The 26,878-nt window shown below is 44.5% G+C and overlaps 1 protein-coding gene across 1 annotated transcript in view; it reads right to left on the reverse strand.

Annotated features, from left to right (window-relative positions):
- PTEN (phosphatase and tensin homolog) overlaps positions 1-26,878 on the reverse strand; it is a 48,774-nt gene that overhangs the window by 14,566 nt on the left and 7,330 nt on the right. Inside the window, exons 2-6 of the mRNA XM_062496205.1 lie at positions 17,980-18,064; positions 13,726-13,770; positions 8,967-9,010; positions 5,545-5,783; positions 103-244 (exon numbers count right to left, since the gene is read on the reverse strand). Of these exons, the coding sequence (XP_062352189.1) occupies positions 103-244; positions 5,545-5,783; positions 8,967-9,010; positions 13,726-13,770; positions 17,980-18,064 (555 nt within the window). The remainder of the gene's footprint in view (positions 1-102; positions 245-5,544; positions 5,784-8,966; positions 9,011-13,725; positions 13,771-17,979; positions 18,065-26,878) is intronic.

The raw sequence follows: 26,878 nt of genomic DNA on the forward strand, positions 1-26,878 counted from the left end.
TTTACATTTGACTTCCTCCAAGATGTAGAGCTCTTGGTGCCATCACCCCATCCAAGATGCCAACAGGTCCCCTAGCAGAGGAGAAGGGGTGCTGGTACTTACTGCAAGTTCCGCTGCTGAACATGGGAATTGTTTCAAACATCATCTTGTGGAACAGCAGTGCCACTGGTCTGTAATCCAGGTGATTCTTTAACAGGTAGCTATAGTAGTACACGTAGCGTCTCTGACTGGGAATTGTCACTCCCTAAACAGAGGGAAAACATATGTCAAAAACTTTTGATCACCATCACTGACAGGGCTCCTGCCCATCACCTCTAGCTGAAGCACATCAAGCCCAAAAGAACAGGTCATTCACTACTGACCAGCCCCCAGCACACAGAGCAGGGCACTGGTTTGCCAGGTACTTCAGCACATCTCAGGGGATGGAGCAGCTCTCCCATCAGGAAAGGCTGAGGGAACTGGGGTCATTCAGCCTGGAGAAGCTTTGGGGTGACCTCATTGTAGACTTCCAGCACCTGAAGGGACCAACAAGAAACACGGAGAAGGAACCTTGAGTGACAAGGACAAGGCAGAATGGCTTCCCACTGCCAGAGGGCAGGGATGGATGGGATCCTGGGAAGAAATCCTTCCCTGGGAGGGTGGGCAGGCCCTGGCACAGGGTGCTCAGAGAAGCTGTGGCTGCCCCTGGATCCCTGGAAGCGTTGAAGGCCAGGTTGGACTTTGGGGCAACCTTGGATAATGGAACGTGTCCCTGACATGGCAGGAGGGCTGGAACTACCCTCCAAGATCCCTTCCAACCCCAACCCTTCCATGATTCTGTGCTCTCCAAACATCCATCTCCAGCAATGAAGCAAAGAATGCAGATTTTCCCCATTTCTTTAAAACAAACACCACAGACACCCTGAGGGTCATGTCAAAAAACAGTCTCATGCTGCTGCTTTTTTGGGGATAGAGAGCATCAAATATTTAACAAGAGGTGCCTTGAACATACTCTAACTTTAAAGCACCACTGCATTTAGGAATCCTAAAATCTACCACTACAGGAATTACATTTTGACAGCACTTTAAGTCAAAAGACTAATGTTTGCTAATATCACCGTACTCAAGACTGATGCTACCTTCTCTTTACAAAACATCCTGGTGTATTTCCCCAAAAATGCGGAAAGTTTCCTTAAAACACGCCCAACAGCCAAAAGTGTTCAAATTCTGAGGTAAACATTTGCTTTGACAGCATAAAACCTAAGAAAGTTTTTATTACTGATTTTAAATCAGCTCAAAGGGAACATATAAGGGAACAGTTTTAAAGCTCTTTGAGCCAGTACTTTCAAGTAGAATTGATAAAGATGAAAAACTGTTTCATTTCCCAGAAAATGCATTACTTCATCTAGAACAACCTGTTACTGCAGACTTGCAACAGCACCAGTAAGGAATCTGATTAAAATTGCATGTGGAATTGGAATAAACTGGAGATAACCATTTTTCATACACAAGCCTGTGAGCATTTGTTGACAAAACCTAGACCACGTATTTCTATAAACTTTTAGTTTCACCTGTTTCACCTCACAACAGCCAAGAGCTACGAGCAGCCAGAGTGTTTTTAATTTAGTAAATCTCTATTCTGTACACATGAAAATAGTCACTTCCTGCCATTTAAAAAAAATGTTGGTAATTATGTCTCCTTATCACTTGAGCTGCTTCTAAATTACACAAAAGCCCTTTCCCTGCAGCACTTGCACAATGACCTTCCCAAGCAGTCTTGTACTTGAGGCCGTGGTTTTGGCTCAGATGTCCTCAGTGCTTATCACACCCACTCCTTAAGGGAGCTCTAAAGTTCTTTCCTGGGATCTGAGCTTCAGGACTGAGCAAATCCCAGCCTCAGAGCAGGCCAGCAGTGCTTGCCAGGGCTACCAGGCAGAAGGAAAGCACAGAGGTGAGGAGAACACATCCTTCCCTGCCCAGAGCCTGCTCGGGCCATCATGGATGTGTCCTATGGAAAAACCCCAGGACACTTGGCCAGGACAAGCAAGGCCAGGACCAGAACCAAAGGAACACTTTCACCCTGATAGTCAAAATCAACAGTAAAACCAGTTCTTTGTCCAACAGGGCAGTTTTAGCCCTCTAGCCACAGTCTGACTGCCTGGAGACACAGCCCTCAGATCCTGAGACCCTAAAACCAGTCCCACCTGAAGCAGAACTCAGAGTTCTCCATTTCCAAAGGTCTGAATTCCAAGCAGAACACTTTCATAACACACTAACCATCAACCACCACTCACTTTCACTCCAGAAGAATAAGGACAGGGAAGTAGTTCAAGTATTTCCCATCTACCACCACCACCATTTTTAAATTGATGTGAGATAAGCTCCTCTGGTCCCTATGCCAGAGCTTCCCAGGGCATCCCAAACACTATCAGCTGCTGCTCCTGGTACTCCTCTCAAGGTAGCCCAGGCAGGACTAGGAAGAACAAATGTTTCAGAAATAAAATTTCCACATTCCCTTTAGGAACACACCCTACTGTGAGAATGGAGCTGCAGCCTCAGAGCAGGCCTAGGGCATCAGGTTTAGCAGAGGTTGGCACCTGAGCATGACCAAGAAACAGACACCAGAAGTGACATGAGACATGGGATCTCTGCCCTGCTCACAGGGGCATTCTGAGGCTTCCTCACACAAACTAATTGGTTTTCACTTCCTGTTCAGCTACAGCAACACCACAGGAACACAGCATGGTCTGAGTGGGAAGGAACTTACAGCCCATCCAGTGCCACCCCCTGCCATAGCAGGGACAACTTCCACTATGCCAGGCTGCTCCAAGCCTCATCCAGCCTGGCCTTGGACACTGCCAGGGGTCCAGGGGTAGCCATAGCTGCACAGGCTCTTGTAAAGAGTCTCCATCTTTCTTGTCAGCTCCTTCAGGCACTGGAAGGTCACAATCAGGTCACCCCAAGGCTTCTCTTCTCCAGGCTGAACATCTCCAATTCTCTCAGCCTTTCACCATCTGAGAACTCTTAGGAGCCATCCTTGAAAATAAAAGTGTATGGTGCTCAAAGAATGCTCCTGAGTGAATCATCTCCAGCACCTGAACAGCTGATCCCTATCCACTGAGCTTCCTTCCAAGCCTAATCCCCACCACAAAACCCTCCAAGGTAGAAGCAGGACTAAAGACCTTCTCCAGCTGTAGGAAGGTAAGCTGCCAGACACTGTCACCATGGTAGCATTGTCAGTATCTATCATAAGGAAAAAGTAGATAAACCAATCCCTACAAACAGTGGAAGCAGCAGCTTCTTTAGAGGATTTTCTGGGGGGTTACATCTTCCCCAGCTCTGACAACAGACAAGTAGAGTTCTTTATCCCATTTCGGAAAACTGTTTATCTCCTCTGGTTCAAAAGGAAGATAAAAACCACTCCTGCTCTACAGTGGTGGAGACCGATAGACACAACCATGCAGCCCACACTTCCTAATCTTCACCCCTCCCTTCTTCTTACTAAGTTCTCCCCCCGCTACAATGAGTTTCAGAAGCCAAAAGAGCAGCTTGTAGAGGAAATAAAATAATATCCCATGAGAGGTATTGGTCAGAGACAGCCTGGCTCTGCCATGTCTTGTTGCCCAGCACAAGAACAGCCTGTGCAGAAACTCTGAGCCTCACCTACACAACTCTCACTTGATGGTGCAAAGGCCTCCCTGGAACTGCTTCTCCCGACAGACACTTGGGAAAAGCTGGCTCCAGAAGTACTCAGGCCTGTGCTCTTAACCAATTAGTCATACTTCCTTCTGCAATTAGACTCAACACTTCCTGCCAGCACAGCCTGAGCCCTCGCAGCAGCACTCTGCCATGAGCATTGATGGCAGCAGTGATTGTAGCCGGGCTGTTCTCAGCAGCTACAGGTGCAGAGTGGGCACCCTGTCCTTGCTTTAAACCAAGAAAATCTGGTCCCTATTAAAGCCAGCTCTCCTTTATCATATCCAAGTTGGCCCAAAAAGAAAGAAAAAAGACATCTGCTTGTCCCTTTGTGCAAACAGCTTTTTTGATGCCTCATTGACTCTGAATTGAGGAAGTCAGTTATACAAAGGTGTGGTGAAATATCAAATCAGAGAGCAGCACTTGACATATAATGCTGAAATATGGGCCACAGGGGAAGAAAAGGCTCCAGAAACCTGCACTGGAATACCTGTTTATAAACACTACTGAAGGGTTATGTGAATCACATGCTGCCCACTGGCCACATCAAGATAACCATGCTCAAGTGGAGCTGGGAAGGGAAAAAAGTCAACTCTTGCAGCAGAGACACTAAAACCAAAACAAGTTGCTGGTTACAGACAGTATTTACACTCAAGTAAACAAGGCTCTCAGTACTCCTGTTTACTGAGTTCTCCCTCCCCATCCAAGATGCCCAAGGTACCCCTGGGGTACCAAATAAACACCCAACTGACCTCACCCCCAACTTGCAGAAATACAACCTTCTTTTCACAAAAGGAAAACTGAGGCATAGCACTTCATGGTGTATTTGTTCAGTTCTGTCATTTTCATGCTGTTTTATCCAGCTCTGGAGATAACCCTTATCAGCAGGAATCATCTACTGCTCATTCCTAGTCTCTCTCATGCACTTTTACCAAAAGCCACAAAGTTTTGATTGGAAACCTTGACCTTGACTCCAGCATCACACCACAACTAACTCAGCAGTACATGGAATAACAGCTCCACCTTGTCAGCAGAGCAAGCTGAGGAGTTTCTTGCTCCTTTCAATGAATTAACAGCCAAATTCTAAAATTCCTTATGTGACACTTCTGCTCTCAACAGCCTTCAGACACGAAGCTGCTCTTCTTAGAGACCAGGACACTATGAAATTAATACTTTGTGTAAATACTTCAGGAACAGGGAGAGCTCTGGGCTTGAGGAGGTTGAAACTGGCTTTCAGGGATGATCCCCTTGGGATGCTCAACCAACACACTCAGAGAAATAATGGAAGACCAGCAGGGAAACTTGCTAAAATGTCCTTAAAAGTCACATCTTATCTTTGAAGAAGATTTCAAAGAAGGAGGTTAAATTTTCGTTAAGGAGGCCAAGCCCTGCCAGAAAGGTCCTTAACTACCCTTTACCAACAAGGGGCATCAAACAATAAGAGCCTTCCAGTTGGGATATTCCCCCATGCCATCTCCAAACCCCACAACAGCAGTCAAGGGAACCTGAGGAGATGAACAGGTCGTCCATTCAGGCAAAATCAGCTGGAACAATCCTCTCATTTGGGCTGAAAATGCTGAACTAGAAAGTTCAGTGCCTCTCTGATGCACCACATAGCAGAACAGTGCTGAAAAAGCCATTTAAAATGAACTGTCCAGGTCTTCGTGAACAGGACGTGTTAAAACCTGCTTTAGTGTTGTGACTAAAGGCTACTGCTGCTTAGGAAAGCTCCATTTCCAACTGCACTGATCCAATCCTACAGGAGCTAAATCAGACATCACAACTTAAAGGGTTTGAGCATCAAATGGATCTCAAGAAGGAAAAGCAGCAAGTTACAGGTCGAGGGACAGAAGAACAGCAACAGCTCACCTTCTTGTCTCTGGTCCTTACTTCCCCATAGAAATCTAGGGCTTCTTGGGCCCTTAAAAACTTGCCTCGATGCAACAAATATGCACAAATCATTACACCAGTTCGTCCCTTTCCAGCTTTACAGTGAATTGCTGCCACATGATTGTCATCTTCACTTAGCCACTGGTCAAGATCTTCACAAAAAGGTTTGATGAGCTCCAACTGTGGTGGGTTATGGTCTTCGAAAGGGTACTGTGCAACTGCAGGGAGAAGGAGGAGTTCATCAGAAACTCAAAAGGCAAAACAAGCTCGGGTCACCTCTGTGACAAGCACGTAAAAATTAAGTTATTCAATAAGCCCCCCATCTTACATATTGATATGTATCTTTAATTCCAGTATTATTCAGGGTATCATAAGCACTGCAGGCATTTCTCCATTAATCTGTAAGCATGCATCCTGCTCCACAGAGCAAGTATTTCACACCTCTATTGAACTGAGTTGCACAGGCTCTGTAACATGAGTTTTCTAGAATTTAGAGCATTCTGGCACACAGAATAACCCTGTGAAAAGCCATTACTCCAGCAATAATTGAACTACCTGCTGAGAGAGAACAAGGCCAGAGCTCAGTCACTGAGCAGACAACAGGAACTTTGCTGAAAAATTAGTGAACACAGTTGGGTCTACACTAGGAACAAAGTCTCAGAATCTGCTCAAAAGCCTTGTGAAACAAAAACCTGCCAGTTCCATACTTCAGAAATGGCAACTGGGAGAGAAATCTCAGGTAAGGCACTGGCAATACTTATGGGGTTTAGAGTCAAAGCACTGAGCAACACTGTCCTTTCTGATGGGTGTATTTGCATACACTTTTCCATCTAGGAATGAAACGAATTTCAAGCAACACAAGAAATGCAAGAAAATTCAAGAGAGAAAAAAAATAAGCACTACGCAGAGAGAAGCAGCCAAAGTTCTCCCACCTCAGATCAGAGGAGGGACAGTATCACCCTGCTGAGCTGAACTGTACACAGTGCCCCTGTTTCAGCAGAACAGCGCTTGATGAAGTGCACCCCAATTCCACACCAACAGCCTCGGGATCTTTTAAACACAATTCTGCTTCACTTCAAAATTCTCAGCTAGAAACACCATTTCCTTTTCTGGGCTAAAAATGAACACATTTCATTTTTTTGGCAAGTGTCTGTATTGGTTTTGTAAGCACCACTCTCTAGTCATACACCCAAGGCTCCTTTTGACGAATCCCCAAGGACTCCAAGAGCACAAGTGAGGAATGAAGTTATGGAACTGCTGAAGGGCTGCAGCACAAGTTCACAGCCTTTTGGAAGGACCAACAAGTTTATTCACTCACAGTACAGAGTGCCCCCTTCATCACCCACAACAAATGGGGAAGCTGATAAAGTGAACAATCTCTGCTAAAGAGGCACGTTCACAGACACGAACACACAAACTCTTCCACATGGAAGATCCAAAGGCACTCCAAATGATCCCCGAAGTTTTATGTGAACTTAAATATGGAATTTATTTAGAAATCTTTAAGAAAAGAAGCTGCAAAAATGATGCAAATTTGTCTGTACAGCTTGGAGTCAATCACAGCTACAGCCAACAAGGTTTCCATGACAGGGGGAATAAAGAAGTCCTGAAAGAACAGCCTGAAAACTCCCAAGTAGTCACAGGATGCTGAAGATGCTCTCCAAGATTTGGAATCGAAGGCAAATCTTATGGTACTTTCTTCAAAAATAGAGTGAGAAGATGAAATGGCTGCCCTGGGATGTTTTGGAGGGTTTAAGAGGAAGGAAACATTAAGCTGCACACAGTCTTAAGCAGGGCCTTGAGAAGGTGCAGTTCCTCCATGGATTTTGATTCCTTACAATGGAACACACAGCTTGGAAAATAATCCTGCTTGCTCTCTCCCAGTCCCTACACATTGCAGGAAGAATCCCACAGCACATAGAAGAGTTTTAAAAAAAATGTGGGGGAGGGGAGGGGGGTGAAATCAGTAGCAAAGCAGAAGACAATTCCAGCATGGAAGAATTTCAGAAACTGGAAAAACCATGGACATGAAACTACTTCCCAAAGAAGATGAAGAGCTTTCAGTGTTTGGGGTTTAATGTGATGCAAGGTCATCCTGGGTGAATAATGAACTATTCTGGTGTTTCACACTCTGTACAAATGAGAAGTTCCCTTCGCAGTCAGTTCACTTCAGGAGATTTTCAAGTAGAACTTTTGTTCCTCTACTAAGGGAAGTCCTGAGTCACCAATTTGGTTATCTGAGGTTAACTAATTTGGGGATGAAAATGAAAAAACGCAACATGACTTGTGCAGAGGAGCTGTGAAAGGTGCTGTCACAAACAGCATTTAGGGCTGGGATTGACAGCGAAGGGAGCTGTGCACCCCCGTACCAAAAAGCAGAAATTCAAGCAAACATATGTTCTGGCCATATTAGAACATGTCCTCTTCTCTTCTTACCCAAAGCACTGCTCAAGCAGGTCTTAAAATAATTTTTTCTCGCTGGTGAGTATGGAGTGAGGTTTCAGGGCACTGTCATTGAACACTGGAAGCGCTGATGACTTCAACAAGACTATTTCAGTCCTTTTATATTCAGACATTAAAGAAGCCAATTGCATTCTGGTCACGTTCTAAACCCTCTTCATAACTAGATGGATGGTTTATAATAATAATTATGAAAAACAGAAGTTGAGCCATTGCTATGATGCAGAATAAGATCAAAATATGTTAATCTCCTACAATTCTGTAGGCACCAGGACTCCTCATCTACCCTCATCTGAACCATAGGAGCTACAACTTCTGAGCAAGAAATGCTCCTCTGCTCAAAGAGCGAAGGTAAATCTGTATTTATTTATTACCTGGGGAGGTAATACTGACACCAGAGCTACATCACTGTCCACTCACAAGGAACTGGTCAAAAGATACCCCTGAAAGATTGCCCACTGCTTCTGGAAGCTCTGCAGAGTGTCTTAAGACCCAACTCATTACTGAGAGACTATCACATGGGAATTAATCGTTTTTTTAGCATCTGAAGGTTCTGCCAGATCTTGCAAAAGCTGCCTTATACACAGTGATAGTGGCTTAAGCGGTCTCCATTTTCATCCTTCATAAAAAAAACAGACTCCTCTGAGCCTCACATGCAAATTGTACACAAAGTTTGTACTTCACTGAACTGAAACTTCTGTGTAACCCACTCCGCAGAATTTTTTCGCAACTACAGACTTTTTATTAGATCTTTATCTTCAACTGTCAGGAACACGCTTCTTTGCAAGCACCAAGAATATAGCAAGTTTTTCCAATGACTCAAAGCAATCTGACATCATTCCTTGTGCCCAAATCTCCTACATGACTATTCATCAACTCCTCCTTTAGGCCTTCATTCACTGATGTTTAAAGAGAACACACATTAGGCAGTAAAAACGTACCTCTGCAGTTAAATTTGGCGGTGTCATAATGTCTTTCAGCACATCTGAAAAAGAAAAATAGACAAGAGTTCAAGACAAGTCTCTGAGGCACTCCCAGCATCTGTCACACCCTGGAAAATCATGCATGCCCACCACCTTTGTGATTTAAAACTAGAGGTTACACACAGAAAAAACTGTTTTGCAGCAGACTGCTCACTAAAATGTGAATTATTTTACTGAAAGGCAAATACTCACCCTCTGGTAATTGTAGTCCATGGCTATATTTTACTCAGTGTGACTCAACTCATGCAAGTACTATTGCCTTCTAACCCTGGGCATGAGCAGCTCCAGCACTGGAGCAGCTTCCTGCTGCCAAACACATGGAGAGCAGGCAGCTGTGACCTTCATGCAGGGGATGCTGAACTCAGAACACAGGTCAGGGAGCCTCAGCAGAAGCGTGGGTGCTCAGAGAGACGGGGATCACAAGGACATTGCAGGAGCATCACAGACCCCACTGAACATTATCACAGAGATCACTTCCATCAATCAGATTGTGACATTGCTCTGCCCCTTGGTACTGATTCCTGAATTTAAGTGAACCCTGAAGGTCAGTCAGCCACTTTCCCCCTCAGACCTGGGAAATGGCACATTTCTGAAGGCTCTGGAGCTGCATCAGTCTCTCCCCACTCAAAGAGACCCTCTCCAGATAGACAGGAGCACAGCAAACCACGCTGGATTTGTCTTGCCCAGGGATAAACACCAGTGATGAGACAGAAACCACCCCCCAGCTGGGCTCTAAACCAGCCAAACCAGCACACAATGGAACAACCAGATGAGATCTTGGGAAAAGGGGAAGCAAGGCAAGAGTAGATAGCCTTCAGAATTTCCCTTGGAGCTGCTCCCTGCAGGGAAGATGATGTGAGTGGAAGTGCAGTTCAGAAAGGAAAATTGAGAAGAATCCTGCCTCAAATCCTGCCAACACCAGCTTGGATGGGGACCTGAGCAACTTAATCTAGTGAATGGCATCCCTGCCCACAGCAGGGTTGAAACACAACCACTGGAGTCATTTCAGTAGACAAATCACACCTAGATCTTCAGTTCTGATTACAGCCTGTACTCTTCACAGGATTCCAATTCCCACACCAGTTTCAGGACTGCTATGAACTCATCTCTGCTTACCAGGTATGTTATGACTGCAGCCTTTGGAGCCATATGGAGCTTATCTGACACTTTCAGATGCAAACTTTTGGGCTGCTCCTTGTGTGACTGTAACTGGAGCCTGCCAGTGCTGCCCTGAGCTCTGCCCATGACACAGCCACAGGCAGGGACACAGGCAGGTCTGCTGGGGCTGCACGTGCTCTCAGTGCTTCCCTTTCCCTGAATTCCAGAGCCTTCTCGGCTCTACCCTCTGCTAGGGAACAGCCTGGCAGCTTTCACAGCTCCAATCACTTTGATGACACTTTCTCTGGGTCAGAAGTGACCAGGTTAAGCTGGCAGAGGGGACACACAAAATTATTATCTGTACTCGAACCTTTGAGAAAGAGGCTGGATGCAGGATGTACATCCAAGAGAGATGGAGCAGCCAGCAGCACAGGAGTTTTGGAAGCTGTTAGGAAGCAGAGCAGTTAACACAATACAGGAAAGTTTCCTGCTTCCTTCTAAAGAAATACCCAGCTCAAACAGGGACTAAGAGATTGAAGTCTTCAAAACATTTTTAAAATCCACAAATGGGCAGAAAAACCATCAAATTTGGAACTTTGAGAGAGTATTGAGTAGGATACCATGAGGGATAAAAACAAGATTTGTTGATACCAAGGATAGAAACTGAGCACAGCACACTGCCATGTCCCTCTCTCTGCCCTCTTCTGGGAGCTGAGCACAACCAGTGTAGAGCTCCAGGCCCAGCTGCACTACATTTGTGTGTATTTGCAGCAGAAATCCCACCAACACACATTTTGGGGACACCAGTGGGGCTTAATGCTTCAAGTGCATTCAGGGTGGGGTTTTTAAACAATTACAACTTGAATAGCATCAGATCTCCAGATGAAACCTGGATCTTTTTTGGCATTTTTGGAGTTAAGGAGGGGGTTGGCTGCCCTTAGGAGCCTCCTTAGTGTTGAAGTGAGTTTAAAGCAACCCAGAAGCAAAGTCCTGCCAGCCAGGAACCCTCCTGATCAGTCATGGTCCCACTGCTGACAGAACTAGGGGCTTCCTCTGCCAGAGCCCAGGGCCAGGGACACAGCAAGCACAGAAAATCCCCATTTTCATCACAGCTCTTTCCTTTAACCACCTGCCTGCAGGACAGTTCAAGGAAACCCACTGGAGAAGTTGGAGATGACTACAACAGGGCAGGTGACAATCTGTCAGCACGGGAAGTGAAGAGATTGAAGTGGAAGAACAGACTTAAATTAAGGAGAATACTGAAGAAATAGCAAAGGGTTAAAGGCAAACAGGAGAGAAGCAACACAAGAAGGAAAATTAAACTGGTCAAACTGCTGGGAAGTTAAAAACAAGATGTGAGGATGGGGCATAACTGGCATTGTTTCAGAAAAATCTCCAAATCCTTTTAGATAGAACTGCTCAATACATACATTATTATCAACTTCATGGAACAGCTACCTTAAGGGAACTCAAATCCCATGACAGATTTTGAAATAATTCTGACTGTAATCACTTAACTCCCCTGAACTCCCACCTCCTCCTCTGAAACACAGACAATAGATCATTATTTACAAAAGATCAGCTTAATCCAAAGAAACTGAGTTCTCTGGAATACCTGATGGATGCAATTCCTTCCCATCTCCTGACCAAACATTGCCACAATTCACCTGATGGCATCTTATGTGTATACATTTTGCCTGCACAAGCAGTAAGATCTCTCCAGACAGTTTTATCCCCCAAAATTTTTCATCTGAGGATGAATCAAGCACTTCTATTAACACTCATTTGTGATTGTTTTGCAGTTAACAACAAGAAAAGAAATTTTTATACAAAGAACCCAAAGACAAAAACCTTTGGCACCTGGACAAGTTTTTTCCACAGCTGAAAACACACAGAGCAGCAATAGAAATGTCAAACTCCAATTGTCTCATCACTACTCTTCTCACTTAAAAACTCAAAAGCTGTTCCTGTGCAGGGCTGGGGGACTGAGTTGTGCTTTTTTACAGTAAAATGAGGCAGCTGGCAGACAGCTAAGTGGACACTTAGCAAGGAGCTCCTCAGGGAGGTGATACCTGAAAAGATGCTCATTAGTCTTCCCAAAATCCTCCTTTCTGACCAATTTACTCCAGCAGCCTCTGGTTGTAACCTGGCACCTCTGGAACCACAGTGGAACAAGGGGCTCAGCCCCAGACCCTGTCAGGAACACCAAAGCCACCCTTCAGAGCAGGTGACAGCTGCACTGGCCCCAGGCAGCAGCAGGAGACTGAGTTTAGCTGCCCTTGCTCTGCTTTGCTCCTCAAAACAAGCCAGGGCTGCCAGGAGGCTTTGGGGGGGGCTGATGAACCAAGGTAGTTTGATTTTAAATGTTCCAGATCTCCAGAGCTGAGCTCTAGAAGGTTCCAAAGGAAGAGAGCCAGGAATTACCTCCTCTACCTGCACCTCCATGCCAAGGACCCATCAGCTCTTCTGGGAAGCAGTGGCCTTTCCACTAAGAAATTTTATCCATCTATTACAAGAACTCTGGAAAGCTCTTAAGATGGAAAATACAATTTTGCTACTGAACTCTATGAAAGGTGACCAATGTCTCTCCTTTTTATGTATCTTCTGCTCCACAACAACCTCAGTGACCACTATAAGGTTCCTCAGCTTCTACTGTAATTTCTCTCCAATATTAGGGAACAGCGGATAGATGCACAATTCTTTAGCTAACCTAGAGGCAGATTTAAATCTTTATTTTTAAATATTTGTTTTAATGACTGACAGATTACAATGTCATGCATTGCCTGGATTTCAGTACTACAGTAATTTTTCTAATAATTGTTGCTATTAAAACAATAATCATTAAAAAAATAAGCTGTAACAGTTAAAAAAAAAAAATCAATCTTCAACTTGGATTTTTTAGGAAAAAAATGAGGAGCAGGAAAACCACGGTTCTTTGACATCAACAAACCATTTACACAAATGCAATTAGCCTAAGCTAACAAATATATTAGATGAAGGAACAGCAACAAAACCCACAAAAAAAAACAAAAAAAAACAAAAACCAGACAAACAAACAAACAAACAAACAAAAAGAAAACCCACCCAAAACCAGAAAACTTCTGTAACAGTTACAGCTTTCTGCAGAACCAAATTTTCGGATGAAAACATTACACTTAGAGATGTCCCAAACCACCACCAACTGCTCCAACAGCTTTTTCAAGGTAATAAACAGAGACAGACAAGAAGAGGGAGGAAGCAAACAGAGCCTGTGTACCAGTGCAGTTTGATTTTTAAAAAAATAACAGAAAAAAAAAACCAGGAAAATATTCCTTTGGCAATTGGACATGAATACATGAACAGAAAGCCTGCTGTGAATTACTTTTCACTTTTTAATCACATGGCCCAAGCTCCAGATGGGCTGGATGCCAAGTCATTTAAAAGCGTTCAAGTAACACGAATACACACCAGCATTTCATTTAACCTCACTCAACTCCACTAAATGAAGTACCAGTGCTCTCAATCAGGCTTAATTGTTTTAAGAAATGTGCAAAACATCTCCAGCTCTGCTTCAGGACAGCAACAAGCCACTTGCACTCCTCAGCTATTTTTAGAAGTCATTATTTAAGAGCATACTTACAGATTGTATATCTTGTAATGGTTTTTATGCTTTGAATCCAAAAACCTTCAAGAGAAATAAAAAGTATGCATTAATATACATTGAATAACACTGGCCTTAATTTGCAGCATCCTTAAAGCACTAACCAGCATGTACAGTTCTGCATTCCCAGTCCCAGCCCTGCAGTGCCTCAAAAATCAAGGGGGCAGCGTGTTGGAAACCTCATCCACACAATCCACCAGGATGGGTAACATGACTAATGCAACTAAAGGAACCAAAATCTGACCTGAAACTGAAATATTTACTGCACATGGACTGATTTCCTGATTCCTAAAACACCTGCAGATCCCTGTGAGAAGCTGAGTAAGGCTTGCTTATTTTCAAACAGAAAGCATTGATTTCACCAGGTATCTGTTAACACTTCCTATTTAATCACCTAAGCAAAATATTTTGCCACAAGGAAGGAAAGCAGTTAAAGTAAGTCTTGTGTTCCACTTCCAGCCAGAATCATTCACTTCAATCCTAGGTTTTTTATTATTTGCCACTGAAGTCTGTCCCCAGTGATATTCTGGGTTTTGGAAGGAGGACCACTACACTTTTTCACACCCATTTCATTTCCATGCTCACTTTGGAACACAAACTTCCCATACAAGCCTCGGCGAGCCAAACTGCAAGCATGATTCATGAGGATTGCTGTGATTATATATGATGTGTCACCTGGCAATGTGCAAGAAAAAATAACATGCAAATGTTTACACTTAACATCATCAACAGTGTGTATCTGCACATCAGCCAGAAGGAATTTAATTAGCCATGACAGAACATGCTGTTCAAATTGAAAAGAAACACTAGCTGCTAAAATCCTGGAAAGCTCAAGCAAAAACAAGCTCTGGTTATCAGTCATAATATTCCAAAAGAACCTAGAACAGCTCTGTGGTTAAAGGCCTGCACTAAAATGGGAACAGATGTGAGTGCTCCTTGTGCAGCACCGAGTGTGAAACTTTGAGTTCATCAGGAAAAAAATTCCCACTGGTGCCCCTGTTGGCAGCCTTGGAGAGCCTCAGGAAGATGGTGGACATGGGGAGATGTTCCTGTTTGTTAACACACACCAGAGAGCAAGGAGAGCTGGCTCTGCTTTTCCAGGAATATCCACAAAGTGGAGTATAAGCTCCCAGGCAAGGATTTTTTTAATGACAAAATTCCATCCAAAACCTCTCCAAGTGTCAGTCACAGGAGACAGCCAGCAGTGCTGTACTTCTCATCCAGCATTAGCCTGGAATCTGTCAGGGTACCAGCTATTCAGAAAAAGCCTACTGCTGGATCCTGGCTCAATACCAGTTGCTCAGGAGCTCAAGCACCTTGGATTTCTGCATAAAAGCACTTGGGAAAAAAACTCCCCAATAAAAAGATGACTGGAGCAGATGAGGACTGCAACATGCAGAATGCTGCATGATCGCATTTTATTCTTCTTTAAAAAGACAAGGCAACAAATGTAATAATACTTGAACATCCAGTTCCCTGCAGCCACTTAATCTACATCTCTGCTTATCTTAATTTGGCTGACAATACTTTTAAGTGATCATTACTCCTTTTGATCAGTGTTTATGGACAGCTTTATAACTATATAGGCATTCCCCTACTAAAATCCAGTTTACACATATCTACCTAGTCAACCACTAAAGTGTATTTTCCTTCATCCAGAAGCTACTGAAATCAATATTGTGAATGGAAGAGGGCCTTCAAAGACACCTGCCTATCAATATTTATGCATATTATTCCCATGTTAGATCTGACATTAGGAAGAAATTCTTGGCTGTGAGGGTGGGCAGGCCCTGGCACAGGGTGCCCAGAGACGCCGTGGCTGCCCCTGGATCCCTGGAAGTGTCCAAGGCCAGGTTGGATGGGGCTTGAAGCAGCATGGGATAGTAGAAGGTGTCCCTGCCCATGGCAGGAAGGAGATGATCTTTAAATACCTTCCAACCTAAACCATTCTGTGATTTATCTGAAGTCCAGCCTTTGCCATCAGCTTAATGAAAAGGTGCCTCTGACTGCTGGGAAAGAAAGTTGGCTGGAGAGGTGGAGTTTGTGGGTTAGGAGGTACCTTAAAGCCCATCCAGTTCCACACCTGCCAGGGGCAGGGACACCTTCCACTATCCCAGGCTGCCCCAAGCCCCCTCCAACCTGGCCTGGGACACTTCCAGGGATCCAGGGGCAGTTCCAGCTTCTCCAATGTTTTCTTGTGTGAATCAGAGAACACAACATTTCCCCCTCTGTTAACAATTCCAGCAGGCACAGACACACACACTCTCTTCTATGAGTGTCTCCTGCCTGCTGCACTGAGCCTCTCTGATCTGCCCAGCTCTGGAGAAGCGATGACTTCTCATCAAGGCAGCAGAGAATGCAGGCACTGCACTTCTCCCAGCCAGGTCAGCTCCAGGCTCTGACACTTTCAGCGCTATTTGTGGATGGCAATTTTCGTCATGACAGGGGAACATGCAAAACCAAACCCCTGGAGCCCAGCTGAGTGCAGCTGTGCAGGGAGCCACTGCCTCCAGACCACTGACTGTCAGGTGAGGCTGACAAGTCCTCCCAGGCTGGGAACCAAGGAGCTCAGCTCACTTCAGTACCAACCTGGATGCAATCCCCACAGAAATTCCAGCAGCCCTAGCTCTGCCTGCCAACAACTGTAGAATCATGGAGTCCCAGAATAGTGTGGGTGGGAAAAGACCTTAAAGCCCATTCAGTGCCACCCCTGCCATCAGCAACTCAGTTGCCTCCTCTGGATTTGCTCCAAATATTCTACATCCTTCTTATGCTGGAAGCACCAGAATTCCAGGTGGGGTCTCACCTGAGCACAGGAGCAGAATCACCCCCTCCCCTGCTGCCCACACTGGGGCTCAGCTCAGGGCACGGGAGGGTTCTGGGTCCCAGCTCTCACCCACAGCACCCCCAGGTCCTTCTCCAGGGCTGCTCCAGCTGCTCATCCCCTGGATTGATCCCAGGGGTTGCCTTGACCCAGGTGCGGAATTTGCACTTCACTTTGCTGGACTCCATGAGGTTGGTGTGGGCTCAGCCCTCCAGCCTGTCCAGATGCCTCTGGATCCATCCCTTCCCTCCAGGGTGTGAGTGACACCCACAGCTTGGTGTCACCACCATGCTGAGGGTGCCTCAATCCCACTGTCAGTGTCACCCACAGAGCTTCTGAGCAGTACCAGCCCCTCTGAGACCCTGCTTGCCACTGGTGTCCACAGGGACCATGAGCTGCTGCCCACAGTGCTTTCCGTGCAGCCATCCAGCCAGTCCTGCATCCACTGAGTGTTCCGTACATCAAATCCTTGTCTCTCCAGCTCAGACACAAGGATGCCGTGTGGGAACACTCCCCATGGCACCTCACAGCTGGGAGAAGCACCTCTTTGCTCAGACACACCCCCTACCTTCCCTGAAAACCTTCCTGCAGGATCCCCTGCCCCAAAGGCCAAGTCTCTCATGGAGCTACTGAGCTCATGACTTCAAATCATCTCTAAAGCACCACGGCTTCACAAAAATCACGACTTTTAATCCTAAAACCACAAACTTTTGGCAGCTTTTAACAAGTGTTCAGCTTTTAATATAACCTCTCACACTCTCCAGGTAGGGTTTTAACTAAATGAATTACAACACTCCCCACCTCTTCCTCAATTGTAGGCAGCAGTACAGAGTAATGACTTAATTTGAAATTTAAAATGACAACCTATAGGTTTGGGTTTTTTTTTACCAAAAGATTTCAGGTCATCTATCTCCTTGTCCGTAATTTTTTGACACAACCAAATGTAAAAGCCTTTATTTAAAGTCACCTATATTTACTACTTCAAATCAAGTGCTTCATTTATCAAGCACTTCATTTATGGATTGAAAACAGGGTAAGAGCAAACTTATCCTGAAATACCATCAGCTACCTGACGAAACTCTTGATACTGAACAGAGGCATGGTTTGATGTCCTTCTCTGAGTAAATAACTTTTTTTTTTTACTTCAACACAACTTACTGCAGCTTATTTTTCCCAGTATAGAAGTAGATTATGTGCATTTGAGATCAACCCAGAACAGGAGCCTGGCCATTTTTTGTTGTTTCCAATATTTTTCAGGAAAGCTATTAAGGCAACATGTACAAGATGCAAAATATCTCATCATCTGTACAAGTCAGAACACAGAGTCTTTCTTCCGCAGGACATAAATGAGTGTAGGAAAAATTATTCAAAAGTTCTATAAGTCAAAGAAAAATAAAATAAAGCCTTACCTTACTACATCATCAATGTTGTTCCGGTATACTCCTTCAAGCCTCTCTGCAGGAAAGCCCATAGCAATTATGTTTGGATAAATATCTGAATACGCAAGTTATGGAAATTTTTGTAAAACATATGAAATATCTCCAAAAGCATTAAATGGATATTAATCAAATGCATAGCTGTACCCGAATCAGAGCAACAACTCAACAGACTACATGCAATAGGTGGGAATGTGCAGATCTGAAAAGGATTATATACTTTACTTATCAAAAAAAAAAAAAAACCCATCAATTACCAACTTCTGAACAAATATCCTCATTTCTTATTCTGAACTACCTGCAATTTACTACTTCCCAAAAGCAATCCAGGATAAAAGAATTTAAGAAAAGTACCTCTTAGCCAAACAAATCAATGCTAAGGAAAAAGGGCAAATAAGAAAATTTTAAGTTTACATTTAGAGTTAATGTAGTAAAGAACTCACAACTGCTAGAAAATTACTGGTATTTATTCTCCCTGTGGTGAAATGATATATGGATTTTTTTTTAAACACAGATCCAGAAAAGAAAGTCTTCTCAAGTTTAAAACATTATTAGAAATGATAATGTAGTGAAAAAGCTCAGCTGAAAAGCAAACCAGAAATGAAAGCAGCAGCTCAAAACAGCCCATACCCTGCCACATTAACATACTCCTCCTCAAACTAATTTTAGAAGGAGCAAGAACAAAGCATGATATGTTTGAAGTTGGCTCTGCTTTAAAAAAGGGGGGCTGGAGGAGGTGATTTCCAGAGGGCCCTCTCAACCTAAATTATCCCACCCTTTTAAGACTCATTTTTATTTTCATGGTCAAAATATACCAAAGCTCCAAATAATAATCACATCAGAATGAGAGACACTGCATCAGCTTCCAAGATATTAAAATTCCAGTTACGTGTGCACGAAGAAAAGCCTCAAGTAGGACACATACTACTTTACTCCACCCTAGCAAAATTCCCACAAGTCCTCAGAGCAGAGCAGCACAGACCAAGTTCTGCATTGACACCATTAACTGCAAGGCTTCAGAAAAACATCAGGAACTGAATACACGGAAATAATGTTTTGTATCCATGAAAAAAAAATAGCATTTACTGTGTTGTAATCCAAGTATTAATAGACATAGGTCTGCTTGGGACATTCAAAAGATGATTTGTACAGACAAAGAGAAAAATATGAACAGCTTTGGAGTAAGCCAAATAAATATTTGTGGCTGCTTTAAATACAGACACTGAAACAGGTTTATGTCTGGTTTCCAGTTTATTCTGTACTTGCCCAAGCACTAAAAAACACGTATCGGGGAAAAAAAAAAAAACAAAACAAAACAAAAAAATAACCAAACATTAAAGTGCTTAACTTACAGAGCTTGGGATAACCTCAAAGCACAAACTTTAAATTTCCCTCTGATCTATTTTATTCAGCAAGCAGTTCACACCTCTTTAATTAACAAAGGGTGTTATATAATTAGCAATGTCTTCAGTATTTTATCAGTTACTCCTTGCCATAAGCAGAAGAAACTGGTTCTATATTACATTAACTGTGAATTACCTGGTTAATACAGCCCATCACTCCCTACTCCTTCCCGATTTCAGCCTGATTCCTCCCTACTCCCAGTTCCAGCCTGTCCTCGTGCATCCTGCTCTGAGCAGCAGGGCTACACAAACTATAAATTACCACAGCAAAATAATCCAGTGCACCAGTCTGCTTTCTGCAGCACTTCTCCTAGAAGACAAGCCCTCATGCTGGCAACAGGGGGAAAACAATTTCATTTTGACACATCAAAGCAAAACTCAGTTTCAGCTACAGTATCACTCGTGGGACAGATGCCCAAACTTCACCGAATTGTGAGCGACTTGCTCACATTTCTATTTACAATCATGAGCTTCCCTACATTTTTTTCCAGGCACTGCAGCCTGTGGCTGATGTTCAGATGCTTCTCCTCTCCGAGGGGCTGAGACAGGAGATACTTTCCAGGATTCCCAGCTGGTGCAAGATGGGAGCGAGGCAGACACACCCCCCGAGCCAAGGGAACAGAACATCTTAACAGCAGCGTTCCCAGCCTGCTCGCACACTGCTCCAATCACCAAAGCCTCCAAACACGCAGGCACAGGGAGATAAAAAGTTCCAAAATAAGCGGGGCGCTCCCAGGCTGGTGGAAGCGCGACTCCCGCTCGGCTCCCGGCTCTCCCTGCACCCCTCCCTCGCTCAAGGGCGATGCACGAGGGTGCGGGCACAGCTCACAGCCATTCCTGCATCCCAGCTACTGCAGGGCTGGCTCGCAGCATCCGGCAGGCTGGGAAATCCCTCTAGGATTAGGAGTCCAGCCTCCGACTGATCACCACCTTGTCAACCGGGAATCACTGAGATCGCTTAAGCTGATCCATGCAGTGCCCCAGGCCAGGCTGGACAGGGCTTGGGAGCAGCCTGGGATGGTGGAAGGTGTCCCTACCCACGGCACTGGATGGGCTTTAATGTCCTTTAAACCATTCCATGATTCCGTAACCATTACAATTATTTTTACTTTTGAAACCAAAAGTAGGAATTGCAAAAAATGTTCCCCAATATGCCAGTAAGGAAAGACAATGAAAAAACACTTCTAACAGGGTGCGGGTTGGGGGGGAATATGAATCTCTTTACTGAGGTCACCTCAACATGAGGAGGAACAACTTCCCTGGAGAGTAACAGCACTGAACAGCTGCCCAGGGAGGGTGCTGATTCGCACTCTCACTCTCTCTCTGGAGACATTCCAAGCCCACCTGGAAGTGCTCCTGAGTCACCTGCTCCAGGTGACCCTGCCAGGAGAGGGAGTTGGACTGGATGGTCTCCAGAGGTTTCTTCCAACCCCAATTATTCTGTGAGCTTCTGATGCTGATTCACTAAAAGTGTTTTGTGTGTTCTGGGCTTTGCAACCCAACAACACAAAAACCCAAGTGCTACTCAAAATTAAATATCCAACAGTGAGCCTAATGGGGAGTAAGGCTTGCCTTTAGAAAAACGTGATTTTTTTTTTTTTTTTAACCAGCAAGCCAAAATCTCCCCCACCTAAATATAATCGTCCTGAAGCACCTCAGTGATTATCTCAAAGCATTAGACTGGAATGCAGTTCACATCCACTGCTGACTCACCCTGGTGTCTGCACAGGGCTGGTGCCAAAGGACACGGCCTCAGCGACGCCCTTCCAGGCACCAAGCTCCATCTGCTCCCAAGGAAAGCATGGAGCAGCAACGACAAACCCATCCTTACTGCCGAGGAAGAGAATTTTGGGTCTTTTCAATACATGCTCGTGACAGCACGGCGAAGAGCCACAGAACCACCAAATATTCTCAGCTGGCAAAGACCTGCAGGGATCTTCCAGTCCAACCCCCAGCCCTGCACAGACACCCCAACAATCCCACCCTGTGCATCCCTGAGAGCACTGTTCAAATGTTCCTGGAGCTCTGGCAGCCTTGATGTGCTGCTTTGAAGCTCTTGTGGTGGTTCAAACAATAAAAGAATGCCTTTGCTTCAGGGAGCACTAAGACGGAAAAACAGAATGGAAGTGGTGCTGCTGTTTGCACAGACTAATTAAATCTCCGAGCAGAAATAGAAGTTTCATCACTTAAATGACAAAGCTGACATAAAGCCAACTTCTTCCAACTATCCTGTGAGAAGATACCCCAGGATCTGCAGCAAGTGAAGGGGATGGTTGTTCCTGAATCCCACCCAGCCTGCTTTTATCCCCATGCTAGGGAATAGGCTCCTCTACAGCGACAGCACCCAGTCACTGCAAGGACCAGTTCAGGAGCAACCATCCAGTGAGCATCACCTTCAGCAGGCTCTGCTCTCACCAGCCACGCTCAACAGTTCACAGACACCCTTTTTCACACCTTACTTCATTTAACAACGACTCCCAAAACTGAAATTAAGATATTCACTACCAAGATGAAATTTCTTACACAGGAGCTTGGGAAGCTGGGCTTCCATTCAAAGGAAGAAGTCTGAGTCATCATGAAATTGGTAATCATACTGCTAACTTTAGAGATTTGGGAGAACTGATCATTTAAAACGTGCAACAAGCTCGTTTTAAATTCCAAGCTTTTTTTTTTTTAAGACAGGAAAACAAAAATGGAACAAGCCTCAGTCATTTACTGAGACTGTTCAACACATGCAAAAACAAAGTCAACCAAAGTGGTGTAACTACCAAAATTTCATAGGATCATGTTGGAAGTTGGAAGGAATCCACAAGGATTTGAAATGGGCTTTCTAAACAGCATAAAATAAATCCCACCACATTTTGCCAAAGTAGCTCTTTCCTAAGATACTAATTCCCAAAAATGGTTCTATCAGTTTTTAAAGTACTCATTCCTTTCTCAGTCTTGTAAACACGGAAGCTAGGATTTTAATTAGTGCTGATAATACAAAAAAAAAAAAAAAAAAAAAAAAAAAGGACCATGGACAGACTCCTGATCTAGAACCACAAATATCCTAAGCTGGAAGAGAACCCCAAGGATCACTGATCCAGCCCCTGTTCCTGCCCAGACACCCCAACAATCCCACCCTGTGCATCCCTGGCAGCGCTGTCCAAACCCTCCTGGAGCTCTGGCAGCCTCGGGGCTGTGCCCATTCCCTGGGGAGCCCGGGCAGTGCCCAGCACCCTCTGGGAGAGGGAAGAACCTTGCCCTGATCTCCAACCTAAACCCTCCTGGCCCAGCTCCAGCCATTCTCTGGGTCCTGTCCCTATCCCAGGGAGCAGAGTTGAAGCCCTTGGTGAGGTCTGACCTCAGACCCCTCCAGCTGAACAAACCCAGTGACCCCAGCTGCTCCTCATGCAGCCCCTCCAGACCCTTCCCCATCCCCATGTCCCTCCTTTGGTCACTCTCTGGCAGCTCTAAATCTTTTCTGTACTCTGGTGCCCTGTAACACAAAGGCAGAACATCATCCTCCACTCGTGTTCTTATCACCAACTACAGAACTCCACTTCCAAAGGAGCCAAGACAACACTGTGCTGTGCCTAAGGAACCTTAAAATCACAACACCCAATTATCTGCTAAATCACCCAAAGCCACAATGATGCTTCGTCAATACTGAAACCAGACCAATGCAAATAATCCATGAGCCACTTCAGAAATGCCTTTGCTCTAATGCTGCTCACAGACTGAACAAAACACTCTCCCTTAAAGCCTGAAATCATTTCCACATTGCTAAAGATGACAGTCTTTCCAGTTGCTATGAGAAAAATCCTGGATCATTATGCAAATCAGCTGTTATAATCACTTTCAAAAATAGCTGTCTATATATTCACATTATGCCAAGACCAAATTAAAGAATATGCAGTATACACTTGAAATTTTTTACATACATGGAGATATAAAAGTAAATTACTCATGTTGGTCCTGTAACTGATTTTTGCTCACAAATTCAGACTTTTCCTAATAATGGAAAATGACCAAAAAAAGCATAGCAAAACATTTATCAATTCTTAATTCTTAAACAGTCACAAGGAAACTGCAAAAACAGCTGCAGCTTTTCCTGCAATGATCAACATTGTCAATTAGTAACTATAACATCATTAGAATGTCTGAGTGATTTTATGAAGTCCCATATTTCCAAGTATTTAACCCCTGATCCTCACTTCACTCATTAAGGTTGCTGTAACAGGAAAACAAAGAGCAAATGACCTCATCTCCTATTTTATAGGCAGGCCAGAGCATGAAGTGCTTCAGAATTTACACACAGCTTTACTTTTTAAAGCCAACATGGAGACAGGCTTTACATCAAAATACAAATGAAAAATAACTCATAAAACTCACAGCCCTTTTCAATTTCACAAATACTTATTATTTACAAGGGCCTGGAACAAAAGGAGAAGGAGGAATGGCTTCCCACTGACAGACAATAGGTTTACATTGGATATTGGGAAGAAATCTTTCCCTGGGAAGGTGGGGAGGCCTTGGCAGAGGCTGCCCAGAGAAGCTGTGCCTGCCTGAACCCCTGAAATGTCCAAGGTCAGGATGGACAGGGCTTGTAGAGACCTGGCATCAGAGAAGGTGTCCCAGCCCACGGCAGAAGGTGGAACTGGATGAGCTTTCAGGTTCCTTGCAGCCTAAACCATTTTGGGGTTCTGTGAATCACAGGCTTCAGAAAGACCAAGCATTAAATTTCTTCCTTCTTTCTTTAGAAAGAAATTTCAAAGAAGCTGAGTGTTCCTGAAGCTGTGAATGATAGGGCTGCTCAGGGTGTCCTCTGGAGCTAAAAAACCTTACTGTACACCTGCAAATAAAACAACAGTCCATTCCTCCCAACCCTCAACTTCCAGCTCCCAAATAGGAGTTTAATTTAACAAATAACAGACTTAAATCAGGGAACCTACAGCCCGAAAAAAACTTCACAACTACCAGGAATGCTTATTTTCACTTCCAGTTCAGGCAGGGGAGGTTTGGCCTTGCTTTAATCTGCTCCCCACCAGCCCACTCCTCATCAGCTGCCAGCTCTGTTCTGTGTCACCCCTCACCCTCCTGCCTGCGAGGGGACCCAGCCACCAGCGTGGGGTGGCCAAGCTGTCATTGCCAAGCCCCGTTTGACAGCAAAGCCCGGGAGCAGAGGCACAGAGTGGCTTTGAAGTCTCCCAAAGTTGCTTTGTTGTCTGAATTTTCCTGGAGTTTTCAGGAACTCTGGCTGCAGGAGCTGCGTGAGGCGGTCTGGCGGCGCAGCTGGGCCTGCCAGCCACGAAACGTTCGCCTGGTGACCTCCAGCCCTTTAACTCCAGCTTAAACAAGTCCATGGAGCAACAGCAAGGAAGAAAAAAAAAAAAAAACAACAAAAAAACCCAGCACTGTTCTAACTGTTCAACAGCTTGACAGCCTGGAGCTACAGGGGGAGTGTTACAAGAAGTGTCCACACTCCATCCTCAAACAGATTTAAGAGCCCTGACAAATGGCCAAGCTCCTATTAGTGCCATTTGCTTGACAGCATCCCAACAACGAAAAAGAAAATGACATAGGAAAATATACCCAGACAGATTTAGAAGACTTTCCCTGACATACATGCTGTTTAAGCTGTACCCATGAGTGCCTTCTTTATTTAATAGGCAGCATTTCCATCAACCAGCATGAAATGCAAAATAAGTTTCGCATTTTTCTATGAGCCTGGATCATCAGGAAGTATAGAGGAAATGAACAGGAAGAAAGTTCTTCAGAGCAAAGGAGGATTCCTTGTAGCCAGCCAGCTGCACTTGTCAACTCTACCATCTGTGCCTTAAAGAACAAGCAAAGGGACCAACTCAGATGTGGCTGAAGCATTTTGTCATTTAGAAGAAATGCAATTAACCCCTTGATGCTCCGTATTCCAACAAGGACTCCTTTTTCCTATTTTTTAGTTTTTTAAGATTTCAGCCTGCAATTTCAATGCAACAACCTAGATAAGGAATAACTGCAACTCCTTCGTGTCCAGGAGGCAAACCTGTCCACATGAGGTCATGGGGCTGACAACAGGTCTGGAGGGGAACTCAAATTCCCACAGCATTTATCAGAATAATAGTAGTATTATCAAAATAAGCAGAAATAAATCAGAAGATGGCTCAAGAGGATATGCCAGGCTGTCAATATCCACAGCTCACTCCTGGACCTGCTTACTATATAGCATTTGGGAAGTCATCCCAGAGCAAGCATCTCTCCCTTCATCTGAGAGGTGTAGGAAATGTGTCCAGAAACTCTCAGCCATACAGAGGCTTTGCTGAAGAGCTAATGGGGTCATGTTAAGATTAGGGGGGAAAAAAAAATCCCACAGACCTCACAACATAAATAGAAAAAATGGTAACAAAAGCATGAAAGATGATGGCTGCTCTAGATAACAGCTTTTACTGACAAAGGCTGAGAAATAGGCACCTGAAACTTACATTTCAAAATGGTCTGGAATCATAAATATACAAAAGCATGCAGAGAGTAAAGGAAACATGAGCTCTTGCATAGAGCTGCAAGAAGTGTTTGGACAATGCTCTCAGGCACAGGGTGAGATTGCTGGGCTGTCCTGTACTTTGATGATCCTTGTGAATCTCTTCCAGCTCATGAAACCCCTCTAAAATAGCTGGCCATATTTAAAGGACACAGAAAAGCTGCCCTTTCCATTCAGAAAGAGCTAAGAGCAAATGGGAACATAACAAATGATGCATCAGACCCTGTTTTATTGTTACCAAGTTTGACAGAGCTCTTCAGCTGTGAAGGCAGAGATTGGGCCTCAACTCCCTAAATCAACCCTAAATCCAGACCTACAATCCCAACAGATTTCCAGAGGGAAAGATGCAGGGGTGCAGTAAAAGAAGTTCTTTTGTTTCTGCTGACATTTTGGAAGAGGCCACATCCCATCTTTCCACAGCCAGCCTGGCATCCCAACAAGCTGCAACAACACATGGTGGCCCCAAGGACTATGGTGCAGAATCCCAGGCTCTCTGAGGCTGGAAAATCCTCTGGGATCATCAAATCCAACCAGTGACTAATCCATGCCCTGTCACCCAAACCACAGCATCAGATGCCACATCCAGGTGTACACGTGAGGCAAGACAGGCACTGGGCAGATCCCCTCCAGAGAAAGCCATACTGTGAGAAGCTGGACTACCATATCTCAATTTGAGTTTTTAAGTGCCAAACTGACCTGTTTGAACCACAGCCCGACTCAGCATGAGCTCTTTCAAGCAGAGCTATGAGATGTCACCGTGTGTTCCCAGCACACCACTCCACTTTGCAGGATCTCCCTGAACCACCACTGAGTACTTCAGCATGTCCTAACCTCAAACACCCCCAGAAAAACACAGGAATCTTATTCGGTGAAGAGAAACCAGCACACAGGACTCACTGCTTTGATATTTACTGACAGGAAGTGAAAAATGGCTCAGACTCAACTTTCTGTA

This window comes from Cinclus cinclus, chromosome 7 (genome assembly GCF_963662255.1).
Source record: "Cinclus cinclus chromosome 7, bCinCin1.1, whole genome shotgun sequence".
NCBI classification, from domain to species: Eukaryota; Metazoa; Chordata; class Aves; order Passeriformes; family Cinclidae; genus Cinclus; species Cinclus cinclus.